Genomic DNA, 20,367 nt, shown 5'->3' with positions numbered 1-20,367 from the left:
GTAACCAAGTGCAAGCGGGGGCCTGATGGTGCTTTGCCAAGCACCAGCATCTTCCTGCTCCCTGGTACCCAAGGGAAGCTCTTGGCCCTCTCCATCACCATCAGTACCCCCGACCCAGGGGCAGAAGCTCTCTGGGTTAAGACCTAAAGGGGAGGTTGCAGCTTGAGCAGTCCCAATCCTGCCCTTGAGCACTGCCAGGGATGGGGCAGCCCCAGCTCCTCTGGGCACCCTGTGCCAGCACCTCAGCACCCTCCCAGGGAAGAGCTCCTGCCTCAGAGCTCAGCTCAGCCTCCCCTCGGGCAGGTTAAAGCCATTCCCCTTGGCCCATCCCTGCATCCTTCGTCCCTCTCCGGGTTCCCCTCAGGCTCTGGAGCTGCTCTCAGCTCTCCCCTTCCCACAGCAGAGGGGCAGGATCCCCTGTGGTGCCCCCATTTACACCCATGCTTTGCCCCCCCCCCCACTCATCCCAGTGCTCCCAGTTTGATCCAGGTGGTTCTTGGCTGGAAAAGGTGGGGGGGGGAGAGCTGGTGCCAGGCATCCCTTATCTCCCTCAGGCAGGCGGTGCTCATCCATCACGGTGCTGGGAGGGGAGCAGCGTGTGTGCTGCTCACAACCAGCCTCCCCATTCCCGGGAAGGAGGTGGGAGCATCCCTGCTCCCCGCACTGCAGGGGAGGGGGGAAGCCACGCTTGGCTGGAGATGGATGGCTCCGTCCCAGCTGCTGCTCTGCCATGGGGAGGGGGTGAGCTCCTGCCCTCCTCGGGGCCACGCTGCTAACCCCCAGGAGCTGGCTTCCTTTGCTCCTTCCCATCCCTGGCTATTCCATGATTCCCAGTGTGACGACCGTGACCCATTGTTTGTGCCACCCTGCAGCTGGCACAGCTCGGACGTGTGTCATCAGGTAGAGCACGGGGATGGGTTGGGATGAATTCCATCCCCTTCCCCTGGAGCAGGGTGCTCCGAGCCCTGTGTCCAAGCTGCCCTTGAGCACTGCCAGGGATGGAGCATCCCAAACCTCTCCCTTCAACCCCTGCCATGGGGAAGAACTCCCCAAGCTCCCATCAACTCTTCCCTCTTCCTCCTCCTCCCATCCCTGCCTCCCTTGTCCCAAGGCTCCCTGCAGCCCCTTCAGGCCCTGGAGCTGCTCTCAGCTCTCCCCTTCTCTTCTCCCAGCCTGGCTCCAGGGCAGAGCTGCTCCAGCCCTCGCAGCATCCCCATCAGGAATCCTTCCTGAACCAGGCTCCCGCTTGCGGATACATCCAACCAAACAAGCGTTCCCCCCCATCCCGTGCCCCACTGCGAGGTGGGGAGGGAGCGGAGCTGCCAGCCAAGGAGCCCTCGGTGCTCCCGCAGCATTCCCAAGGCATTCCTAAAGGGCTGCCTCGTGTCGGGGGCTGCAGCTGCAAGCAGCTCCGCTCCACCATGCACCAGCTGCCAATTACACGCGCGGAGGCTGCGGGCCCCAGCAGGGATTTTGGGATGCATGGAAATTATCCCGGCTCTCCGCAGCCCTCGCCAGCTGACCACGGCTCCGGGACATCCGAGCCCGTGGAGCAGAGCTGCAGCATTCCCAAGGGTGGGAATGGGAATGGGAACGGAGCTGGCCCGGCTGCTCCGTCCCACCTGAGCCGGGGCCGACGTGGTCACTGCTCATTAGGCAGCGGGATGGGAGCAGCTGGACACCAGCTCCCACTGGGTTAAACTGGGCCGGGAGCAGCCCCAGCCCCTTTATACTGGTTTGTGGTGGGTGAGGAGCCATTGGCTATGGGGGGTGATTAAAGGGAGCTCCGAAGCGTTGCCATGATCCCAGGACCCGGCTCTGCACCTGCCCCTCATCAGCGGCTGCTCCTCTGGGATCATCCCGGAGCTGGGGATGAGCTGCAGCAGGGACTTGTCCCTTCGGAGCAGAGGCTGTGGGGCTGTGGGGCCAGCCAAGTGCTACCTGGTCCTGGTTCCCCCCCCAACCCCGTACCCGGCGCTGCTCCATCCGGATAATCACGGATCCATGGAATGGTTTGTGTTTGGAAGGGACCTTAAGGCTGCTCCAGTTCCATGGGCACCTCCCACTGGTGGCCCTTGATGGGTTTAATACTGCATTAGAGCCTGTGGGGTGAAGTGATGGGTTCACAGTGAAACAGAGGGGATTTAGCTTGGATATCGGGATGGAGTTCTTCCCCATGAGGGTGCTGGGACACTGGGGTGGGTGGAATGGAGAGCTTCAGGATGCTCCATCCCTGGCAGCTTGGACACAGGGGCTCGGAGCACCCTGCTCCAGTGGAAGGGGTCCCTGCCCATGGTTGGAGCTGGAGCAGCTTGAAGCTCCCTTCATCCCAACCCATCCCATGAATCCATGATACAGGAGAGAGGATGTATGGAACCACACCGGGAGCACACGAGCCAGGTCAGGGATCACCCCACAGGGCCATGGGGTGGCTTTGGAGCTGGGCTCCATCCCCTTACCCGTGTGGGAATCGATGGCAAGGAAGCCTTCCCGAGCGTGGAGACTGGGAATGATGCTGGAGCTGGGAAGTGCCCGCATCCCTGCTGGGGTTCTCAGGTGCCTGCTGCTTCCCTTGCAGTGAGAACGAGGCGCTGTGGAGGGAGGTGGCCAGCCTGAGGCAGAAGCACGCTCAGCAGCAGAAGGTGGTCAATAAGGTAAATCCCGCTTTTCCCCATGGATCGGGACCCTCTGGTGGTGGGGAGGGGGTGAGGGGTGCCTCAATGGGATGCCACGGCCTTAATCCTCTTTCAGAATCACTTTGAGCGCTGTGTTTCCTTCCCCTCGCCAGGAGGTGATGGGAATGCAGTGGGAAAAGGCTGGATTTGGGCTGGCAGCACCCACCTTTATGCACTCCCCATGTCCCCCGTGCCCAGCTCAGCATCAATGGGATGGGGTGGCATTAATCCTGTTTAAAGCCTCATTTTGAGCCTTCCCTTTGCCAGCAGATGATGGGAATGCAGTGGGAAAAGGCTGGATTTGGGCTGGCAGCACCCACCTTTATGCACTCCCCATGCCCAGCACAGCATCAATGGGATGCAGTGGCATTAATCCAGTTTAAAGCATCATTTTGAACCTTCCCCTTGCCAGGAGTGGGAAAAGGCTGGATTTGGGCTGGCAGCACCCACCTTTGTGCACTCCCCGTGCCCAGCTCAGCATCAATGGGATGCAGTGGCATTAATCCAGTTTAAAGCATCATTTTGAGCCTTCCCTTTGCCAGGAGTGGGAAAAGGCTGGATTTGGCTGGCAGCACCCACCTTTGTGCACTCCCCATGCCCAGCTCAGCTCTGCAAACGGTCCCAGAGCATTTCCTGCCCCAGTTCTGTGCCCCCCATCACAGGCTGTTGCCCTTTCTCCTCCCCACAGCTCATCCAGTTCCTGATCTCCTTGGTTCAATCCAACCGCATCCTCGGAGTGAAGAGGAAGATGTAAGTGTGACGGTCCAGCTCCCCAGGGAGATTCCCTCTTACTTCTGGTGTTACCCTAAAGGGGCAGCATTGGAGCATCCAGAGCAGCCCCGGACCTGCTGTGGTTGGGTTGCCCCTTGCTCATCACCATCCCAATGCCCTCAGAGGTTAAGGGCAGCCCCGGCTTCATTTGCTTGGAGCCGATCCCAGTGACGTGGGTTTATCCCAGTAGCACAATTCCTTTGCTCTCCTCGTGGTTAGGGGTGGTTCTCCTGTTGTCCCTCACCTCAAATCCACTGAGCTGAGCAGGTCCTGCTCACCCCATCCCATCCCATCCATCCCATGAGATGGGCTCCTTGGGTGAGGCACCGGAGCAGGAAGATGGGGTTGCCCCATCCCTGCCTCCATCCCATGGAGACGAGGCCCTCAGTGCCCTGGCACAGTGGTGGCCTTGGTAGGGCTGGGAATGGTTGGACTGGATGAGCTTCGAAGGTCATTCCCAGCCTCATTCCATGATGTTTCTCCCCTCGTCCATGTGGGAAGTGGCAGCTCCTGTGCCCGTTCCTCATCCCCTGCGTCCCGTGGGGCTGGATGGTGCTGCCAGCGCCTTTCCCATTGGTGCTCCATTGAATTGCACAGCTCAGCCAGGGGCTCATCCTGCTCCTCCATGGGACGGCCTCATCCTGACCCGCTCCATGCCTCCCGTGCCCTGTGTCCCACCTTAGGTGGGTGCAGGAGCCGTGCCCCGGCGGCGCGGTGAGCCCGGGCCTTGGCGATGTCTTTGCAGCCCCCTGATGCTCAACGACGGCAGCTCAGCACATTCCATGCCGAAGTACAGCCGCCAGTATTCCCTGGAGCACGTCCACGGCTCCTCCCCGTACACAGTGAGTACCCTGCCCCTGCAGGGGGGCCACGGACCCAGGGATCCATGGGGAGGGACCCGCGGATCAAGCCCTTCGACCCATGCCAGGCTTCCCCCCCCCATCCTCATGGGAATTGCTGCTGCCCAAGAGCCGTTGGAGCCATTCCCCTCATCCCATCCCTTCCATCCCTTGCCCCAAGCCCCTCTCCGGGTTCCCTGCAGCCCCTTCAGGCTCTGGAGCTGCTCTCGGCTCTTCCCGCATCTCTGGAGATGGATGCTCCGGAGCATCCTTCCCAATGGATGCTGAGGGCTGCCCATGGGAGCTGGGGCTGCCCCATTGCTGGCAGTGCTCAAGGCCAGGTTGGACACGGGCTCGGAGCACCCTGCTCCAGGGGAAGGGGTCCCTGCCTGTGGTTGGAGCTGGAGGAGCTTTCAGCTCCCTTCATCCCAACCCATCCCGTGATCCCACAAGTCTGGGCCCTCCCATCCTCTTGAGGCACAAACCCCTTCACACAGGCCCCGAGCCCTCACCAGGCTCCCCCTAAACCCTGCTGGGACACCACACGATGCTTTGGGTGCCCCAAACTGCCCCCCAGGGAGCCCAGGGCTGTGTCCTCTGGGTACCACAAGGTCTGCGAAGCCTCATCCCGTGCCCTGCAGCATCCCCATCGCTTGGAGCTGATGGGGAGGAGGGAGGCGCTGGGCGCTGGTCCCTCCTGCTCCCCTCACTTCAGCCCCCCACATCCCGCCCTGTGGTGGCCTTGGTCCCATTTTAGAGGCTCTCTTGGACCTGGTCCATGTCCGTGCGTGCCCTGAGGAGCCACGCAGGTGGATCCAGGCCGTTCCCTGGCCGGCTGTGGGCAGCAGCCGGAGCCCTTGGAGGGATGAGGGCTCTCCTGGCTCCCCGCTGCCCTCGGACCACCCTGGCTGGGAGCTCTGTGTTCCCCTCCTCTGATCTCTTCCTTCAAAGGGCCTTTGATCCTCAACTGCATCCGCAGCCGCCCCGGGAGCAATTCCAGCTCCTGCTGCATTGTCCCAGGGATGGGAAGAGCAGGTGCTCCGGCTCGCTCCTGCTGAGGCTGCCTGATTCCAGCTCCTGCCATCACATCCCTGCAGCTCCTGGCACTGCCTCCATGCAGCTCCTGGCACTGCCTCCATGCAGCTCCTGGCACTGCCTCCATGCAGCTCCTGCCATCACATCCCTGCAGCTCCTGGCACTGCCTCCATGCAGCTCCTGGCACTGCCTCCATGCAGCTCCTGGCACTGCCTCCATGCAGCTCCTGCCATCACATCCCTGCAGCTCCTGCCATCACATCCCTGCAGCTCCTGGCACTGCCTCCATGCAGCTCCTGCCATCACATCCCTGCAGCTCCTGGCACTGCCTCCATGCAGCTCCTGCCACCACATCCCTGCAGCTCCTGTCACTGCCTCCATGCAGCTCCTGCCATCACATCCCTGCAGCTCCTGGCACTGCCTCCATGCAGCTCCTGCCATCACATCCCTACAGCTCCTGGCACTGCCTCCATGCAGCACCTGCCACCACATCCCTGCAGCTCCTGCCACCACATCCCTGCAGCTCCTGGCACTGCCTCCATGCAGCTCCTGCCACCACATCCCTGCAGCTCCTGGCACTGCCTCCATGCAGCACCTGCCACCACATCCTTGCAGCTCCTGGCACCACAGCCCTGCAGCTCCTGGCACTGCCTCCATGCAGCTCCTGCCATCACATCCATGCAGCTCCTGCCACCACATCCATGCAGCTCCTGGCACCACATCCCTGCAGCTCCTGGCACTGCCTCCATGCAGCTCCTGCCATCACATCCCTCCAGCTCCTGGCACTGCCTCCATGCAGCTCCTGCCATCACATCCCTCCAGCTCCTGCCATCCCATCCCTGATGCCATCACACCCATACAGCTCCTGCCCTCACATCCATACAGCTCCTGCCCTCACATCCATACAGCTCCTGCCCTCACATCCATACAGCTCCTGCCCTCACATCCATACAGCTCCTGCCCTCACATCCATACAGCTCCTGCCATCACATCCATACAGCTCCTGCCATCACATCCATGCAGCTCCTGCCATCACATCCGTGATGCCATCACATCCATGCAGCTCCTGCCCTCACATCCATGCAGCTCCTGCCCTCACATCCATGCAGCTCCTGCCATCACATCCATGCAGCTCCTGCCATCACATCCATGCAGCTCCTGCCATCACATCCCTGATGCCATCACATCCATGCAGCTCCTGCCATCACATCCCTGATGCCATCACATCCATGCAGCTCCTGCCATCACATCCATACAGCTCCTGCCATCACATCCATGCAGCTCCTGCCACCACATCCATACAGCTCCTGCCATCACATCCATGCAGCTCCTGCCATCACATCCCTCCAGCTCCTGCCATCACATCCATACAGCTCCTGCCATCACATCCATACAGCTCCTGCCATCACATCCCTCCAGCTCCTGCCATCACATCCATACAGCTCCTGCCACCACATCCATACAGCTCCTGCCCTCACATCCATACAGCTCCTGCCATCACATCCATGCAGCTCCTGCCATCACATCCATGCAGCTCCTGCCACCTCCTGGTTCCCCTTTCTGTGCTCCCGAATCCACCCTTGGACACGCAGAAGCCATTGGTGTCCCAAAAGCCACCACCCAGAGCTGTGTCTGGAGTGGCTCCCACCGGTGCTCCCTGGTTTATCCAGGCAGGAATTCCGCTGCCACTGGTGGGGCAGGAGCAGAGCGGGATGTTCCACCCTGCAGCACAGAGCCTGCAGAGCATCCCCCGTGTTCCTGCTGTGCATGAGATGCAATCCCTTGGGGTTATCCCTTAGGAATTCAAGAAGGAGGGAGCTGAGGGCCCCATGGTCTCCCTGCGATCCCAAAGCTCCTTTAATCCAGCACAGCAGGGAATGGGAGACCCGCACTCACTTCAAGGATGGACCATGATGTTCCCTACTTTCCCCCCCCTGTTTTCCCAGGGTGCATCCTTTAACCTGGAATCCCCTTGGCCCCCTGGATGCCTTCTCCCATGGGGTTTGGGGCTGTTGTGATGTGCTTCCTCCTGCTCCACCTCCCAGCCTGGGGCAGTGCCCGGTCTGTGCCCGGTGCTTCACGCTGGGACTGCTGTGATTGTCATTGCAGGCTTCTTCCCCAGCATACAGTGGCTCCAACCTCTATTCCCCGGATTCTTCAGCCAACTCCGGTCCCATCATCTCCGACGTGACCGAGCTCGCCCAGTCCAGCCCCTCAGCATCCCCCAGCGGCAGCCTCGACGGCAGGTACCTTCCTCTTCCATCGCTTGGGAGCTGCGGGGAGCATGGGGTGGGATGGGATGGATGGGATGGGGTGGGATGGGATGGGGTGGGATGGGATGGGATGGATGGGATGGATGGGATGGGATGGATGGGATGGGATGGGATGGGATGGGATGGGATGGATGGGATGGGATGGGTGGGATGGGACCTGGGGGGTTTAGTGTGGAGAAGGCTCAGGGGGGACCTGATGGCTCCCTCCAAGTGCCTGCCAGGAGGATGGAGCCAGGAGGGGCTGGGCTCTGCTCCCAAGGAGCAAGGGATGGGACAAGAGGAACCGGCCTCAAGCTGCCCCAGGGCAGGGTTAGATGGAGCTGAGGAACAATTCCTGCCCCAGAGGGTGCTCAGGCATTGGAAGAGGCTGCCCGGGGCAGGGCTGCAGGCACCGGCCCTGCGAGTGCTCACACCCCCTCAGTGCCATGGGGCAGCGATGGCCTTGGCAGGGCTGGGAATGGTTGGACTGGGTGAGCTTAAAGGGCTTTTCCAACGCAGCTGATCCCATGGTTCTCTGATCCTTCCCCAGGAGCTCATCCCCATCTCCCCTCTGTCAGGTTAAAGCCATTGCCTTCATCCCATCCCTGCCTCCCTTGTCCCAAGCCCCTCTCCAGGCTCCCTGGGGTCTCCCAGCTCCTTTTTGCCTCCTCTTTCTGGCTTGTTCCTGGCATTGGCCCTTCCCCTGTGGGGCTGAATCACCCACAGAAGCCATTTACTGCCTGCCGTGCCAGGAACACTCACCCCAACATAGCCCATGTGGTCACTCATACCCACCCTTGGTGGTGATGATGTCCTGGCACCCTTGGTGGTGATGATGTCCTGATACCCTTGGTGGTGATGATGTCCTGATACCCTTGATGGTGATGATGTCCTGGTACCCTTGATGGTGATGATGTCCTGGTACCCTTGGTGGTGATGATGTCCTGATACCCTTGATGGTGATGATGTCCTGGTACCCTTGATGGTGATGATGTCCTGGTACCCTTGGTGGTGATGATGTCCTGATACCCTTGATGGTGATGATGTCTTGATACCCTTGTTGGTGATGATGTCCTGGTACCCTTGATGGTGATGATGTCCTGGTACCCTTGGTGGTGATGATGTCCTGGCACCCTTGGTGGTGATGATGTCCTGGTACCCTTGTTGGTGATGATGTCCTGGTACCCTTGGTGGTGATGATGTCCTGGCACCCTTGGTGGTGATGATGTCCTGGTACCCTTGGTGGTGATGATGTCCTGGTACCCTTGGTGGTGATGATGTCCTGGTACCCTTGATGGTGATGATGTCCTGGTACCTACCTTGGTGGTGATGATGTCCTGGCACCCTTGGTGGTGATGATGTCCTGGTACCCTTGGTGGTGATGATGTCCTGGCACCCTTGGTGGTGATGATGTCCTGGTACCCTTGGTGGTGATGATGTCCTGGTACCCTTGTTGGTGATGATGTCCTGATACCCCTGATGGTGATGATGTCCTGATGCCCTTGGTGGTGATGATGTCCTGGTACCCTTGATGGTGATGATGTCCTGGTACCTACCTTGGTGGTGATGATGTCCTGGCACCCTTGGTGGTGATGATGTCCTGGTACCCTTGTTGGTGATGATGTCCTGGCACCCTTGGTGGTGATGATGTCCTGGTACCCTTGTTGGTGATGATGTCCTGGCACCCTTGGTGGTGATGATGTCCTGGTACCCTTGGTGGTGATGATGTCCTGGTACCTACCTTGGTGGTGATGATGTCCTGGCACCCTTGGTGGTGACGATGTCCTGGTACCCTTGTTGGTGATGATGTCCTGGTACCCTTGATGGTGATGATGTCCTGGTACCCTTGGTGGTGATGATGTCCTGGTACCCTTGGTGGTGATGATGTCCTGGTACCCTTGATGGTGATGATGTCCTGGTACCCTTGGTGGTGATGATGTCCTGGTACCCTTGGTGGTGATGATGTCCTGGTACCTACCTTGGTGGTGATGATGTCCTGGTACCCTTGGTGGTGATGATGTCCTGATACCCTTGATGGTGATGATGTCCTGGTACCCTTGGTGGTGATGATGTCCTGGTACCCTTGGTGGTGATGATGTCCTGGTACCTACCTTGGTGGTGATGATGTCCTGGTACCCTTGATGGTGATGATGTCCTGGTACCCTTGTTGGTGATGATGTCCTGGCACCCTTGTTGGTGATGATGTCCTGATACCCTTGGTGGTGATGATGTCCTGGTACCCTTGGTGGTGATGATGTCCTGGTACCCTTGATGGTGATGATGTCCTGGTACCCTTGGTGGTGATGATGTCCTGGTACCTACCTTGGTGGTGATGATGTCCTGGTACCCTTGGTGGTGATGATGTCCTGGTACCCTTGTTGGTGATGATGTCCTGGTACCCTTGGTGGTGATGATGTCCTGGTACCTACCTTGGTGGTGATGATGTCCTGGTACCCTTGATGGTGATGATGTCCTGGTACCCTTGGTGGTGATGATGTCCTGGTACCCTTGGTGGTGATGATGTCCTGGTACCTACCTTGGTGGTGATGATGTCCTGGTACCCTTGTTGGTGATGATGTCCTGGTACCCTTGTTGGTGATGATGTCCTGATACCCTTGGTGGTGATGATGTCTTGGTACCTACCTTGGTGGTGATGATGTCCTGGTACCCTTGGTGGTGATGATGTCCTGATACCTACCTTGGTGGTGATGATGTCCTGGTACCCTTGTTGGTGATGATGTCCTGGTACCCTTGTTGGTGATGATGTCCTGGTACCCTTGGTGGTGATGATGTCCTGGTACCTACCTTGGTGGTGATGATGTCCTGGTACCCTTGGTGGTGATGATGTCCTGGTACCCACCCTTGGTGGTGATGATGTCCTGGTACCCACCCTTGGTGGTGATGATGTCCTGGTACCTCCCTTGGTGCTGACGATGTCCTGGCACCCTTGGTGCTGACGATGTCCTGGCACCCTTGGTGATGATGCTGCATGGGCTCAGGCTCAGAGCAGGGATGCTCCTTCACAGCTGGTTCCTGGGGGGGGTTAGGGGATGTTCTATAGCTCCATGAGGCTTCCCTTGCTCACCGTTACCCCTGTGTTGCAGGAGCAGCCCCGTGGTGCGGATCAAGGAGGAGCCCCCCAGCCCCAGCCGCAGCCCCCAGGTAGAGGAGGCCAGCCCCGGGCAGCCTCCTGCCCTGGAGACCCCGCTCTTCCCCTCCACCTTCATCGACTCCTTCCTGCAGGAGCCCGAGCCCAGCGCCGCGGCTGCCGCCAGCGCCAGCCCCACGCAGCCGCAGCCCAAGTGCCTCAGCGTCGCCTGCCTCGACAAGTGAGTGCCTGTGGGGCCCGGGGGTGGGGGGTATGGACCAGGCCAGGCCCCAGGGCTGAGGCTCCTCCAGCTCCAAGCCCATCCCCTTCCCCTGGAGCAGGGTGCTCCGAGCCCCTGTGTCCAAGCTGCCCTTGGGCACTGCCAGGGATGGAGCATCCCAAACCTCTCCCTTCAACCCCTTCCATGGGGAAGAACTCCCCAAGCTCCCATCAACTCTTCCCTCTTCCTCCTCCTCCCATCCCTGCCTCCCTTGTCCCAAGGCTCCCCGCAGCCCCTTCAGGCCCTGGAGCTGCTCTCAGCTCTCCCCTTCTCTGCTCCCAGCCTGGCTCCAGGGCAGAGCTGCTCCAGCCCTCGCAGCATCCTCCAGGGCTGCCCTCAGTGTCCCAGTGGGGTCCCCCCACAGCAGAGGGGCAGAACCCCCTCCTCTGACCCACGGCTCAGCTCAATGGGGCTCAGGTGGAGGTGCCTTGGAATCACTGCCCCGAGCGTGCCCTGTCCCTCCCTGGCCTCTGCATTGCCCATCCCAGCTGCCCTCCACATTCCCATGGGAGGGAGCTTGGGATCCCAACTGCTCTTTGGGAGGTTGGACCCAGGGGCTCGGAGCACCCTGCTCCAGGGGAAGGGGTCCCTGCCCTGGCAGGGGTTGGAGCTGGAGGAGAACCCCTCCCATGGTCCCAGCTCCCTGCTAGGGAATGAGGCCTCAGTGAGCTCGGAGCTCCCCAAGCATCCCTTGCTCCCTGTGGGAGCCACAGGAGCCCCGTGCCCGGATCCTGGGACACCAGACCTGGAATTCCCTTGGAATTCCCAGGGGTTTCCTGCTTCCCTGGGATGTGGGGGGGGGGGGGGGGGGGGGCGGGAAGTGCTCCCAGTGCATAGAACCATGGAACAGTTTGGGTTGGAAAGGACCTGAAGCTCAGCCAGTTCCAACCCCGTGCCACGGGCAGGGACACCTCACCCTAAACCATGGCACCCAAGGCTCTGTCCAGCCTGGCCTTGGACACCGCCAGGGATGGAGCATTCCCAACCTCCCTGGGCAACCCATTCCAGTGCCTCACCACCCTCACAGGAAAGAATTTCCTCCTTAGATCCAATCTAAACTTCCCCTGTTTCAGTTTGAACCCGTTACCCCTTGCCCTGTCCCTGCAGTCCCTAATGAAGAGTCCCTCCCCAGCATCCCTATAGCCCCCTTCACACACTGGAAGCTGCTCTGAGGTCTCCCCCAGCTCCTCTTCTCCAACCTCAACAGCCCCAACGTTCTCAGCCTGGCTCCATACAGGAGCTGCTCCCACCCCTGAGCATCCTCGTGGCCTCCTCTGGCCTTGTTCCACCAGCCCCACGTCCTGAGGACCCCAGCACTGCACCCAGTGCTCCAGGTGAGGTGTCCCCGAGCAGAGCAGAGGGGCAGGATCACCTCCTTGGCCCTGCTGGTCCCTCTCCTTCGGATGCAGCCCAGGATACGGATGCTTTCTGGGCTCAAGCTCCCACTGAACCCTTCTCCTGTTCATTTCCTCATGGACCAGCACCTCCTTGGGCTGCTCTGGATCTCTTCTGTTCCCAACCTGGAGCTGGGCCCTGGGATGGCTCCCCCAACCCCCCAGCTATAGGACCTTGCCCTTGGCCTGGTTAAACATGAGGTTGGCATCAGCCCAGCCTCCCTGGCTCTCCATCACCGGGTACCACGCTCCGGTGCTTCCCTGCTTCATCAGAGAAGGGGAGCCCCAAACCCCCCCTCCATGAGGGCTTGCATGGCCTCTTTGTGAGCCTCCCACCCCATCACAAGGTCTCCTTTGTGCCCCATGGGAGCAGCAGCCTTTGAGGAGCGCCGGCTCCGGGGATGAAAGGGGCTCTTTGTGATGGGAATACCTGAGCGGGGGGACCCAAACCCCCCCATTGAGGAGCCTCAGGGGGCCCTTGCCAGGAGCCAAGGGGGCTGTGAGCTGAAGGGTTTCCTTGCTAGCTCCATGTGTGGGGCTGGGGCCATGGGTGTGAGGAGCGAGCCCGGGATGAGCTCCTTCCCCATGGTGGGCCCCGGGGGGCTGCCCCATTGCTGGCACTGCTCGGGGTCTGCAGCATCCCAACCCATCCCATTCCATGCTCCCATGACCCGGAGCCGTTGGCCTTTCCCCCGAGCTTGGGACCAGCTCCTGCTCCTTCCTCTTCCTCGCTCCATTGGGGAGCACGGCGGGGGTCAGCATCCCAAGGGGAAGGGAGCACAGCAGGGACCTTCCCTGACCCCCATCCCTACGGATCCAGAGCTCCCTCCCTCCTTGGCCCGCTCAAGGCAGCTGTGGCCAACGGGACCTGAAGCTCTTCCCATCCCTTGAGGTGATGCTGGCCGGGAAGGGGAGGGGGGGACCACATTCCCATTGCCTTTCCACGCTCTTCCTGGGTTGGGGAACGGGAGCAGCAGCCCCCCGAGCTGCTGGCTTCGGGGCCACACAAGGGTTTATGGGATGTCTTTCCCCGCTGGCCTCATCCTGCCCTTCAAGTGGGCGGTGATTCCCATGGGACCACGGTGCCTCTTCCCTCGTGTCCCACCACATGTTTGGGAGCTGCCTGCATCCAGGCAGGGCCATGGCCAGGTTGGGATGCAGTGGGAAGCGTTATCCCCCCTCCCCCGGATACATCATGGCAGCAGCTTTGGTGCTCTCCATCCTTCCCGGAAGCCCCATCTCCTGAGGAACAAACGTGTCCCTGTTGCCCATCCCGATGGGAAGGGGTTTCCAGGCCAGCTGCGATCCCTGTGGAACTTCCCCCCCCAAGTTGCTTTAGGGGTGAGGGTTTGTTCCCTTTGTCCTGGATCCACAACCAGGAGGTGATGGGGAGGAGGTTTGGTGCTTACCCAAAGCTGGGGTAATCCATAGGGATCCATAGGGATCCATAGGGAATCCATAGGAACCCATAGGGAATCCGTAGGGATCCATAGGAATCCATAGGGAACCCATAGGAATCCATAGGGAATCCATAGGGATCCGTAGGAACCCATAGGAATCCATAGGGAATCCATAGGAACCCATAGGGATCCATAGGGATCCATAGGAATCCATAGGAACCCATAGGAATCCATAGGGAATCCATAGGGATCCATAGGAACCCATAGGAACCCATAGGGAATCCATAGGGATCCATAAGGAATCCATAGGGAATCCATAAGGAATCCATAGGAATCGATAGGAACCCATAGGGAATCCATAGGGATCCATAAGGAATCCATAGGGAATCCATAGGAATCCATAAGGAATCCATAGGAACCCATAGGGATCCATAGGAATCCATAGGAACCCATAGGAACCCATAGGAATCCATAGGAATCCATAGGGAATCCATAGGGATCCATAGGGAATCCATAGGGATCCATAGGAACCCATAGGAATCCATAGGAACCCATAGGAATCCATAGGGAACCCATAGGAACCCATAGGAATCCATAGGGAATCCATAAGGAATCCATAGGGATCCATAGGAACCCATAGGAATCCATAGGGAATCCATAAGGAATCCATAGGGATCCATAGGAACCCATAGGAACCCATAGGAATCCATAGGGAACCCATAGGAACCCATAGGAATCCATAGGGAATCCATAAGGAATCCATAGGGATCCATAGGAACCCATAGGAACCCATAGGAACCCATAGGCCGTCCGGGTCTCATCCGTTCGGGCTCCTCATCCATGGAGCTCCGGGGCGGAAGGGTCCCAAGGCTCCTGCGGAGGAGATGGAGGGAGGGAGGAGGCCTGCAGGGGCTGGGGCTGGGGGCCGGGGGGAAGGCTCCTCCTCCCTGACCCCCGGCCCCGCTCTCCTGTGGCCAGGAATGAGCTCAACGACCACCTGGACACCATCGACTCCAACCTGGACAACCTCCAGACCATGCTGAGCACGCACGGCTTCAGCGTGGACACGAGCGCCTTGTTGGATGTGAGTCCTGCTCCCACGGGAGCTCCAGAGCGCCTCCGGTCCGGGCCCGCGGGGACCAGGGGCTCCTCCAGTTGGGTCAGTTGGAAACCTCCAACTGCATGGGTTGGGCATCACCAATGGATGGGTTGGACATCACCAATGGATGGGTTGGACATCTCCAGCTGGATGGGTTGGACATCACCAATGGATGGGTTGGACATCTCCAGCTGGATGGGTTGGGCATCTCCAACTGCATGGGTTGGGCATCACCAATGGATGGGTTGGACGTCTCCAACCAGATGGGTTGGGCATCACCAGCTGCATGGGTTGGACGTCTCCAACCGGATGGGTTGGACATCACCAGCTGCATGGGTTGGACATCACCAATGGATGGGTTGGACATCACCAATGGATGGGTTGGACATCTCCAACCAGATGGGTTGGGCATCACCAATGGATGGGTTGGACGTCTCCAACCAGATGGGTTGGGCATCACCAATGGATGGGTTGGACATCTCCAACCGGATGGGTTGGACATCTCCAACTGCATGGGTTGGACATCACCAACCGGATGGGTTGGACATCTCCAACTGGATATCCAATGGATCAGTTGGACATCTCCAACTGGACTGGTTGGACCTCTCCAACTGAATCTCCAATGGATTGGTTGGACATCTCCAACTGGATCTCTAATGGATTGGTTGGACATCTCCAACTGGATGGGTTGGACATCTCTAACTGGATCTCCAATGGATTGGTTGGCCATCTCCAATGGATCAGTTGGACATCTCCAACTGGATCTCCAATGGATTGGTTGGACATCTCCAATGGATCAGTTGGACATCTCCAACTGGATCTCCAATGGATTGATTGGCTATCTCCAATGGATCAGTTGGACATCTCCAATCAGATCTCCAACTGGACTGTGGTTGGACCTCTCCAACCATATCTCCAGTGGATGGGTTGGACCTCTCCAGCCAGATCTCCAACTGGACTGGTTGGCCATCTCTAACCAGATCTCCAATGGATTGGTTGGCCATCTCCAATGGATCAGTTGGACATCTCCAACTGGATCTCCAACTGGACTGTGGTTGGACCTCTCCAACCAGATCTCCAGTGGATGGGTTGGACCTCTCCAACTGGATCTCCAATGGATTGGTTGGACATCTCCAACTGGATGGGTTGGACATCTCCAACTGGATCTCCAATGGATTGGTTGGACATCTCCAGCTGGATGGGTTGGACATCTCCAACTGGATCTCCAACTGCATCAGTTGGACATCTCCAACTGGATCTCCAACTGGACTGTGGTTGGACCTCTCCAACCAGATCTCCAGTGGATGGGTTGGACCTCTCCAACCGGATCTCCAATGGATGGGTTGGACCTCTCCAACCAGATCTCCAATGGATGGGTTGGACATCTCCAATGGATCAGTTGGACATCTCCAACTGGATCTCCAATGGATGGGTTGGACCTCTCCAACCGGATCTCCAATGGATGGGTTGGACCTCTCCAACCGGATCTCCAATGGATGGGTTGGACATCTCCAACCGGATCTCCGGCTGGGTCCTCCCTCCCCTGCTTCCCCCCCACGCTGGCTCCAGCCGGCCATGTCCCTGTCCCACCGCGGTTCCTTCCTCTCCCGGCCCTGAGCCCTCTTCCCTCTCGGCAGCTCTTCAGCCCTTCCATGACGGTCACGGACATGAACCTGCCCGACCTGGACAGCAGCTTGGCCAGCGTGAGTACCGGGGGGGGGGACAGCACAGGGGTCCTGAGCTGCTCAGCACCCCCCGTGGTGCGCGGGAGGAGATGCGGGATGGAGCCCGGCCCACGGACACCGGGGCTGCCCCATAGCTCATTGCCGTGCCGGGGGGGGGCTGAGTGCTCCGGGGAGCTCCATGGACTTCCCAGGAAGGTGCCTGTGGATGAGCTTAGGTTCTCCGGGGGTGATGGGATGGAGCAGGGATGCGGATGGGAGGCTTCCCGAAGCCATAGGGCTGGGTCCTTGGGCATCAGCAGCCGGACAAGGATGCTCCTCCCAAGAGCCGGAGCAGGCCGTGATCTGTGGGGTGATGGGGCTGGCCCCATGGCTGCCCCTCTGCTGCGGAAGGGGAGGCCGGAGGGGGCTGCAGGGAGCCTGGAGAGGGGCTTGGGACGAGGGATGGGATGGGAGGAGGAGGAAGAGGGAAGAGTTGATGGGATGGGAGGAGGAGGAAGAGGGAAGAGTCGATGGGATGGGATGAGGATGAAGAGGGAAGAGTCGATGGGATGGGATGAGGAAGAAGAGGGAAGAGTCGATGGGATGGGATGAGGAAGAAGAGGGAAGAGTTGATGGGATGGGATGAGGAGGAAGAGGGAAGAGTTGATGGGATGGGATGAGGAAGAAGAGGGAAGAGTCGATGGGATGGGATGAGGAAGAAGAGGGAAGAGTTGATGGGATGGGATGAGGAAGAAGAGGGAAGAGTCGATGGGATGGGATGAGGAGGAAGAGGGAAGAGTTGATGGGATGGGATGAGGAAGAAGAGGGAAGAGTTGATGGGATGGAAGGAGGATGAAGAGGGAAGAGTCGATGGGATGGGATGAGGAAGAAGAGGGAAGAGTTGATGGGATGGGAGGAGGAAGAAGAGGGAAGAGTTGATGGGATGGGATGAGGAGGAAGAGGGAAGAGTTGATGGGATGGGCGGAGGAAGAAGAGGGAAGAGTTGATGGGATGGGATGAGGAAGAAGAGGGAAGAGTCGATGGGATCTTGGGGAGTTCTTTCCCATGAGGGTGCTGGGGCGCTGGCATGGGTTGAAGGGAGAGGTTTGGGGTGCTCCATCCCAGGTTGGACACAGGGGCTGAGAGCACCCCCAGCTTTAAGCTCCCTCCATCCCAAGGCATTCCAGGGTTCCCTGAGGGGATCCATGGAAGCACGCCGGGAGCAGGAGCATCCCCATCCCTCGGGGCTCCCCACAACCTCTGAGGACCTCAGCATCTCCTCGGAGCACACCTGGGGGTGCTGAGCGTGCCTGGGGTCCATGGCTGGGCGCTGAGATCCCCACTCTTGCCCCACAGATCCAGGATCTCCTTTCATCCCAGGAACAGCAGAAACCCACGGAGAGCGAGGCCGGCGCAGCGGACGCAGGTACCGGCAGCATCCCGGGGTCCAGTGGGAATTGCGGTGGGGATGATGGGATGGAGCAGGATGAAGCCTGGAGGAGAGCAGCTCCAGAGCCTGAAGGGTCCTGCAGGGAGCCTGGAGAGGGGCTGGGACAAGGGAGGGAGGGGTGGGAGGAGGAGGAAGAGGGAAGAGTTGATGGGATGGGAGGAGGAGGAAGAGGGAAGAGTTGATGGGATGGGAGGAGGAGGAAGAGGGGAGAGTTGATGGGATGGGATGAGGAGGAAGAGGGAAGAGTTGATGGGAAGGGAGGAGGAGGAAGAGGGAAGAGTTGATGGGATGGGAGGAGGAGGAAGAGGGAAGAGTTGATGGGATGGAGGAGGAGGAAGAGGGAAGAGTTGATGGGAAGGGAGGAGGAGGAAGAGGGAAGAGTCGATGGGATGGGAGGAGGAAGAGGGAAGAGTTGATGGGATGGGACGAGGAGGAAGAGGGAAGAGTTGATGGGATGGGAGGAGGAGGAAGAGGGAAGAGTTGATGGGAAGGGAGGAGGAGGAAGAGGGAAGAGTCGATGGGATGGGAGGAGGAAGAGGGAAGAGTTGATGGGGTGGGAAGAATTGATGGGATCCTGGGACTTCTTCCCCCTGAGGATGCTGGTGCGGGATGAAGGGGGTCCTTCGGGATGCTCCATCCCATCCTTCCCCTGAGGATGCTGGTGTGGGATGAAGGGAGTCCTTCGGGATGCTCCATCCCATCCTTCCCCCAAGGATGCTGGTGTGGGATGAAGGGAGTCCTTCGGGATGCTCCATCCCATCCTTCCCCTTGAGGATGCTGGTGCGGGATGAAGGGAGTCCTTCGGGATGCTCCATCCCATCCTTCCCCCAAGGATGCTGGTGCGGGATGAAGGAAGTCCTTCGGGATGCTCCATCCCATCCTTCCCCCAAGGATGCTGGTGCGGGATGAAGGGAGTCCTTCGGGATGCTCCATCCCATGGTTCCCCTGAGGATGCTGGTGCGGGATGAAGGAAGTCCTTCGGGATGCTCCATCCCATCCTTCCCCTGAGGATGCTGGTGCGGGATGAAGGGAGTCCTTTGGGATGCTCCATCCCATCCTTCCCCTTGAGGATGCTGGTGCGGGATGAAGGAAGTCCTTCAGGATGCTCCATCCCATCCTTCCCCTGAGGATGCTGGTGCGGGATGAAGGGAGTCCTTTGGGATGCTCCATCCCATCCTTCCCCTTGAGGATGCTGGTGCGGGATGAAGGAAGTCCTTCAGGATGCTCCATCCCATGGTTCCCCTGAGGATGCTGGTGCGGGATGAAGGAAGTCCTTCGGGATGCTCCATCCCATCCTTCCCCTCTCTCCATAGGGAAGCAGCTCGTGCACTACACCGCCCAGCCCCTTTTCCTGGTGGATTCCAGCGCCGTGGACGTGGGCTCCGGGGACCTTCCCATCTTCTTCGAGCTGGGCGAGGGTCCCTATGGCCCGGATGGCGAGGGGTACCCGGAGGATCCCGCCCTCTCCCTGCTGGCCGGGCCCGAGGCCAAGCCCAAGGACCCCGCTGTCTCCTAGGGAATCGCCTCGGCCCCAAAGGGAATCCCAGGCCTTGCTTTGCACAGCCCCGGCCTGCGGGGCCTCATCCTGGCACCGGGAAGGGCTCGGAACCGGCTTTGGACCCTGCACATCTCCCCCCCCCCCACACCCCGCAGCGGCGGCCGGACAGCAGCATCCCATGGGATGCGCCTGTGGAAAGGGGGGGGAACGGGATGCGGCCGGGGGGAGGCTGCTGGGGGGGGGGAGAGTGAGGAATGGGGGAGCTTTCCCTTGGGAATGGGGGTCCTGAGCTTTCCCTAAGGGATCCTGAGCTTTCCTTAAGGGATCCTGAGCTTTCCCCAAGGGATCCTGAGGTTTCCCTAAGGAAAGGGATCCTGAGCTTTCCCTAAGGGATGCTGAGCTTTCCTTAAGGAAAGGGATCCTGAGCTTTCCCTAAGGGATCCTGAGCTTTCCCTTGGGAATGGGGATCCTGAGCTTTCCTTAAGGAAAGGGATCCTGAGCTTTCCCTAAGGAAAGGGATGCTGAGCTTTCCTTAAGGAAAGGGGATCCTGAGCTTTCCCTAAGGGATGCTGAGCTTTCCTTAAGGGATCCTGAGCTTTCCCTAAGGGATGTTGAGCTTTCCTTAAGGAAAGGGATCCTGAGCTTTCCCTTGGGAATGGGGATCCTGAGCTTTCCTTAAGGGATCCTGAGCTTTCCCTTGGGAATGGGGATCCTGAGCTTTCCCTAAGGGATCCTGAGCTTTCCTTAAGGAAAGGGATCCTGAGCTTTCCCTAAGGGATCCTGAGCTTTCCTTAAGGGATCCTGAGCTTTCCCTTGGGAATGGGGATCCTGAGCTTTCCTTAAGGAAAGGGATCCTGAGCTTTCCCTTGGGAATGGGGATCCTGAGCTTTCCTTAAGGAAAGGGATCCTGAGCTTTCCTTAAG

At 59.3% G+C, this 20,367-nt stretch overlaps 1 protein-coding gene across 2 annotated transcripts in view; it reads left to right on the top strand.

The window, feature by feature from the left end:
- Nucleotides 1-19,462, top strand: part of HSF1 (heat shock transcription factor 1) — a 36,458-nt gene extending 16,996 nt beyond the window's left edge. The window contains exons 5-14 of one of the 2 annotated variants that reach the window (XM_061440905.1): nt 2,579-2,654; nt 3,364-3,425; nt 4,192-4,288; nt 7,429-7,565; nt 10,676-10,733; nt 10,815-10,900; nt 14,712-14,817; nt 16,470-16,535; nt 17,853-17,922; nt 19,260-19,462. In XM_061440905.1, coding sequence (XP_061296889.1) covers nt 2,579-2,654; nt 3,364-3,425; nt 4,192-4,288; nt 7,429-7,565; nt 10,676-10,733; nt 10,815-10,900; nt 14,712-14,817; nt 16,470-16,535; nt 17,853-17,922; nt 19,260-19,462 — 961 coding nt within the window. Of the gene's footprint in view, nt 1-2,578; nt 2,655-3,363; nt 3,426-4,191; nt 4,289-7,428; nt 7,566-10,675; nt 10,901-14,711; nt 14,818-16,469; nt 16,536-17,852; nt 17,923-19,259 lie in introns of both variants that reach the window. The other variant, XM_061440904.1, reaches the window with a different exon arrangement.
- Nucleotides 19,463-20,367: the final 905 nt, after the last annotated feature.

Source organism: Pezoporus flaviventris, unplaced genomic scaffold, assembly GCF_033815535.1.
Source record: "Pezoporus flaviventris isolate CSIRO_AGI_PZ_B2104156 unplaced genomic scaffold, CSIRO_AGI_Pfla_v1 ptg000181l, whole genome shotgun sequence".
Classification (NCBI taxonomy): Eukaryota; Metazoa; Chordata; class Aves; order Psittaciformes; family Psittacidae; genus Pezoporus; species Pezoporus flaviventris.
Note: the sequence above shows the minus strand (reverse complement) of the source record. Positions and strands in the feature narration are given on the sequence as shown.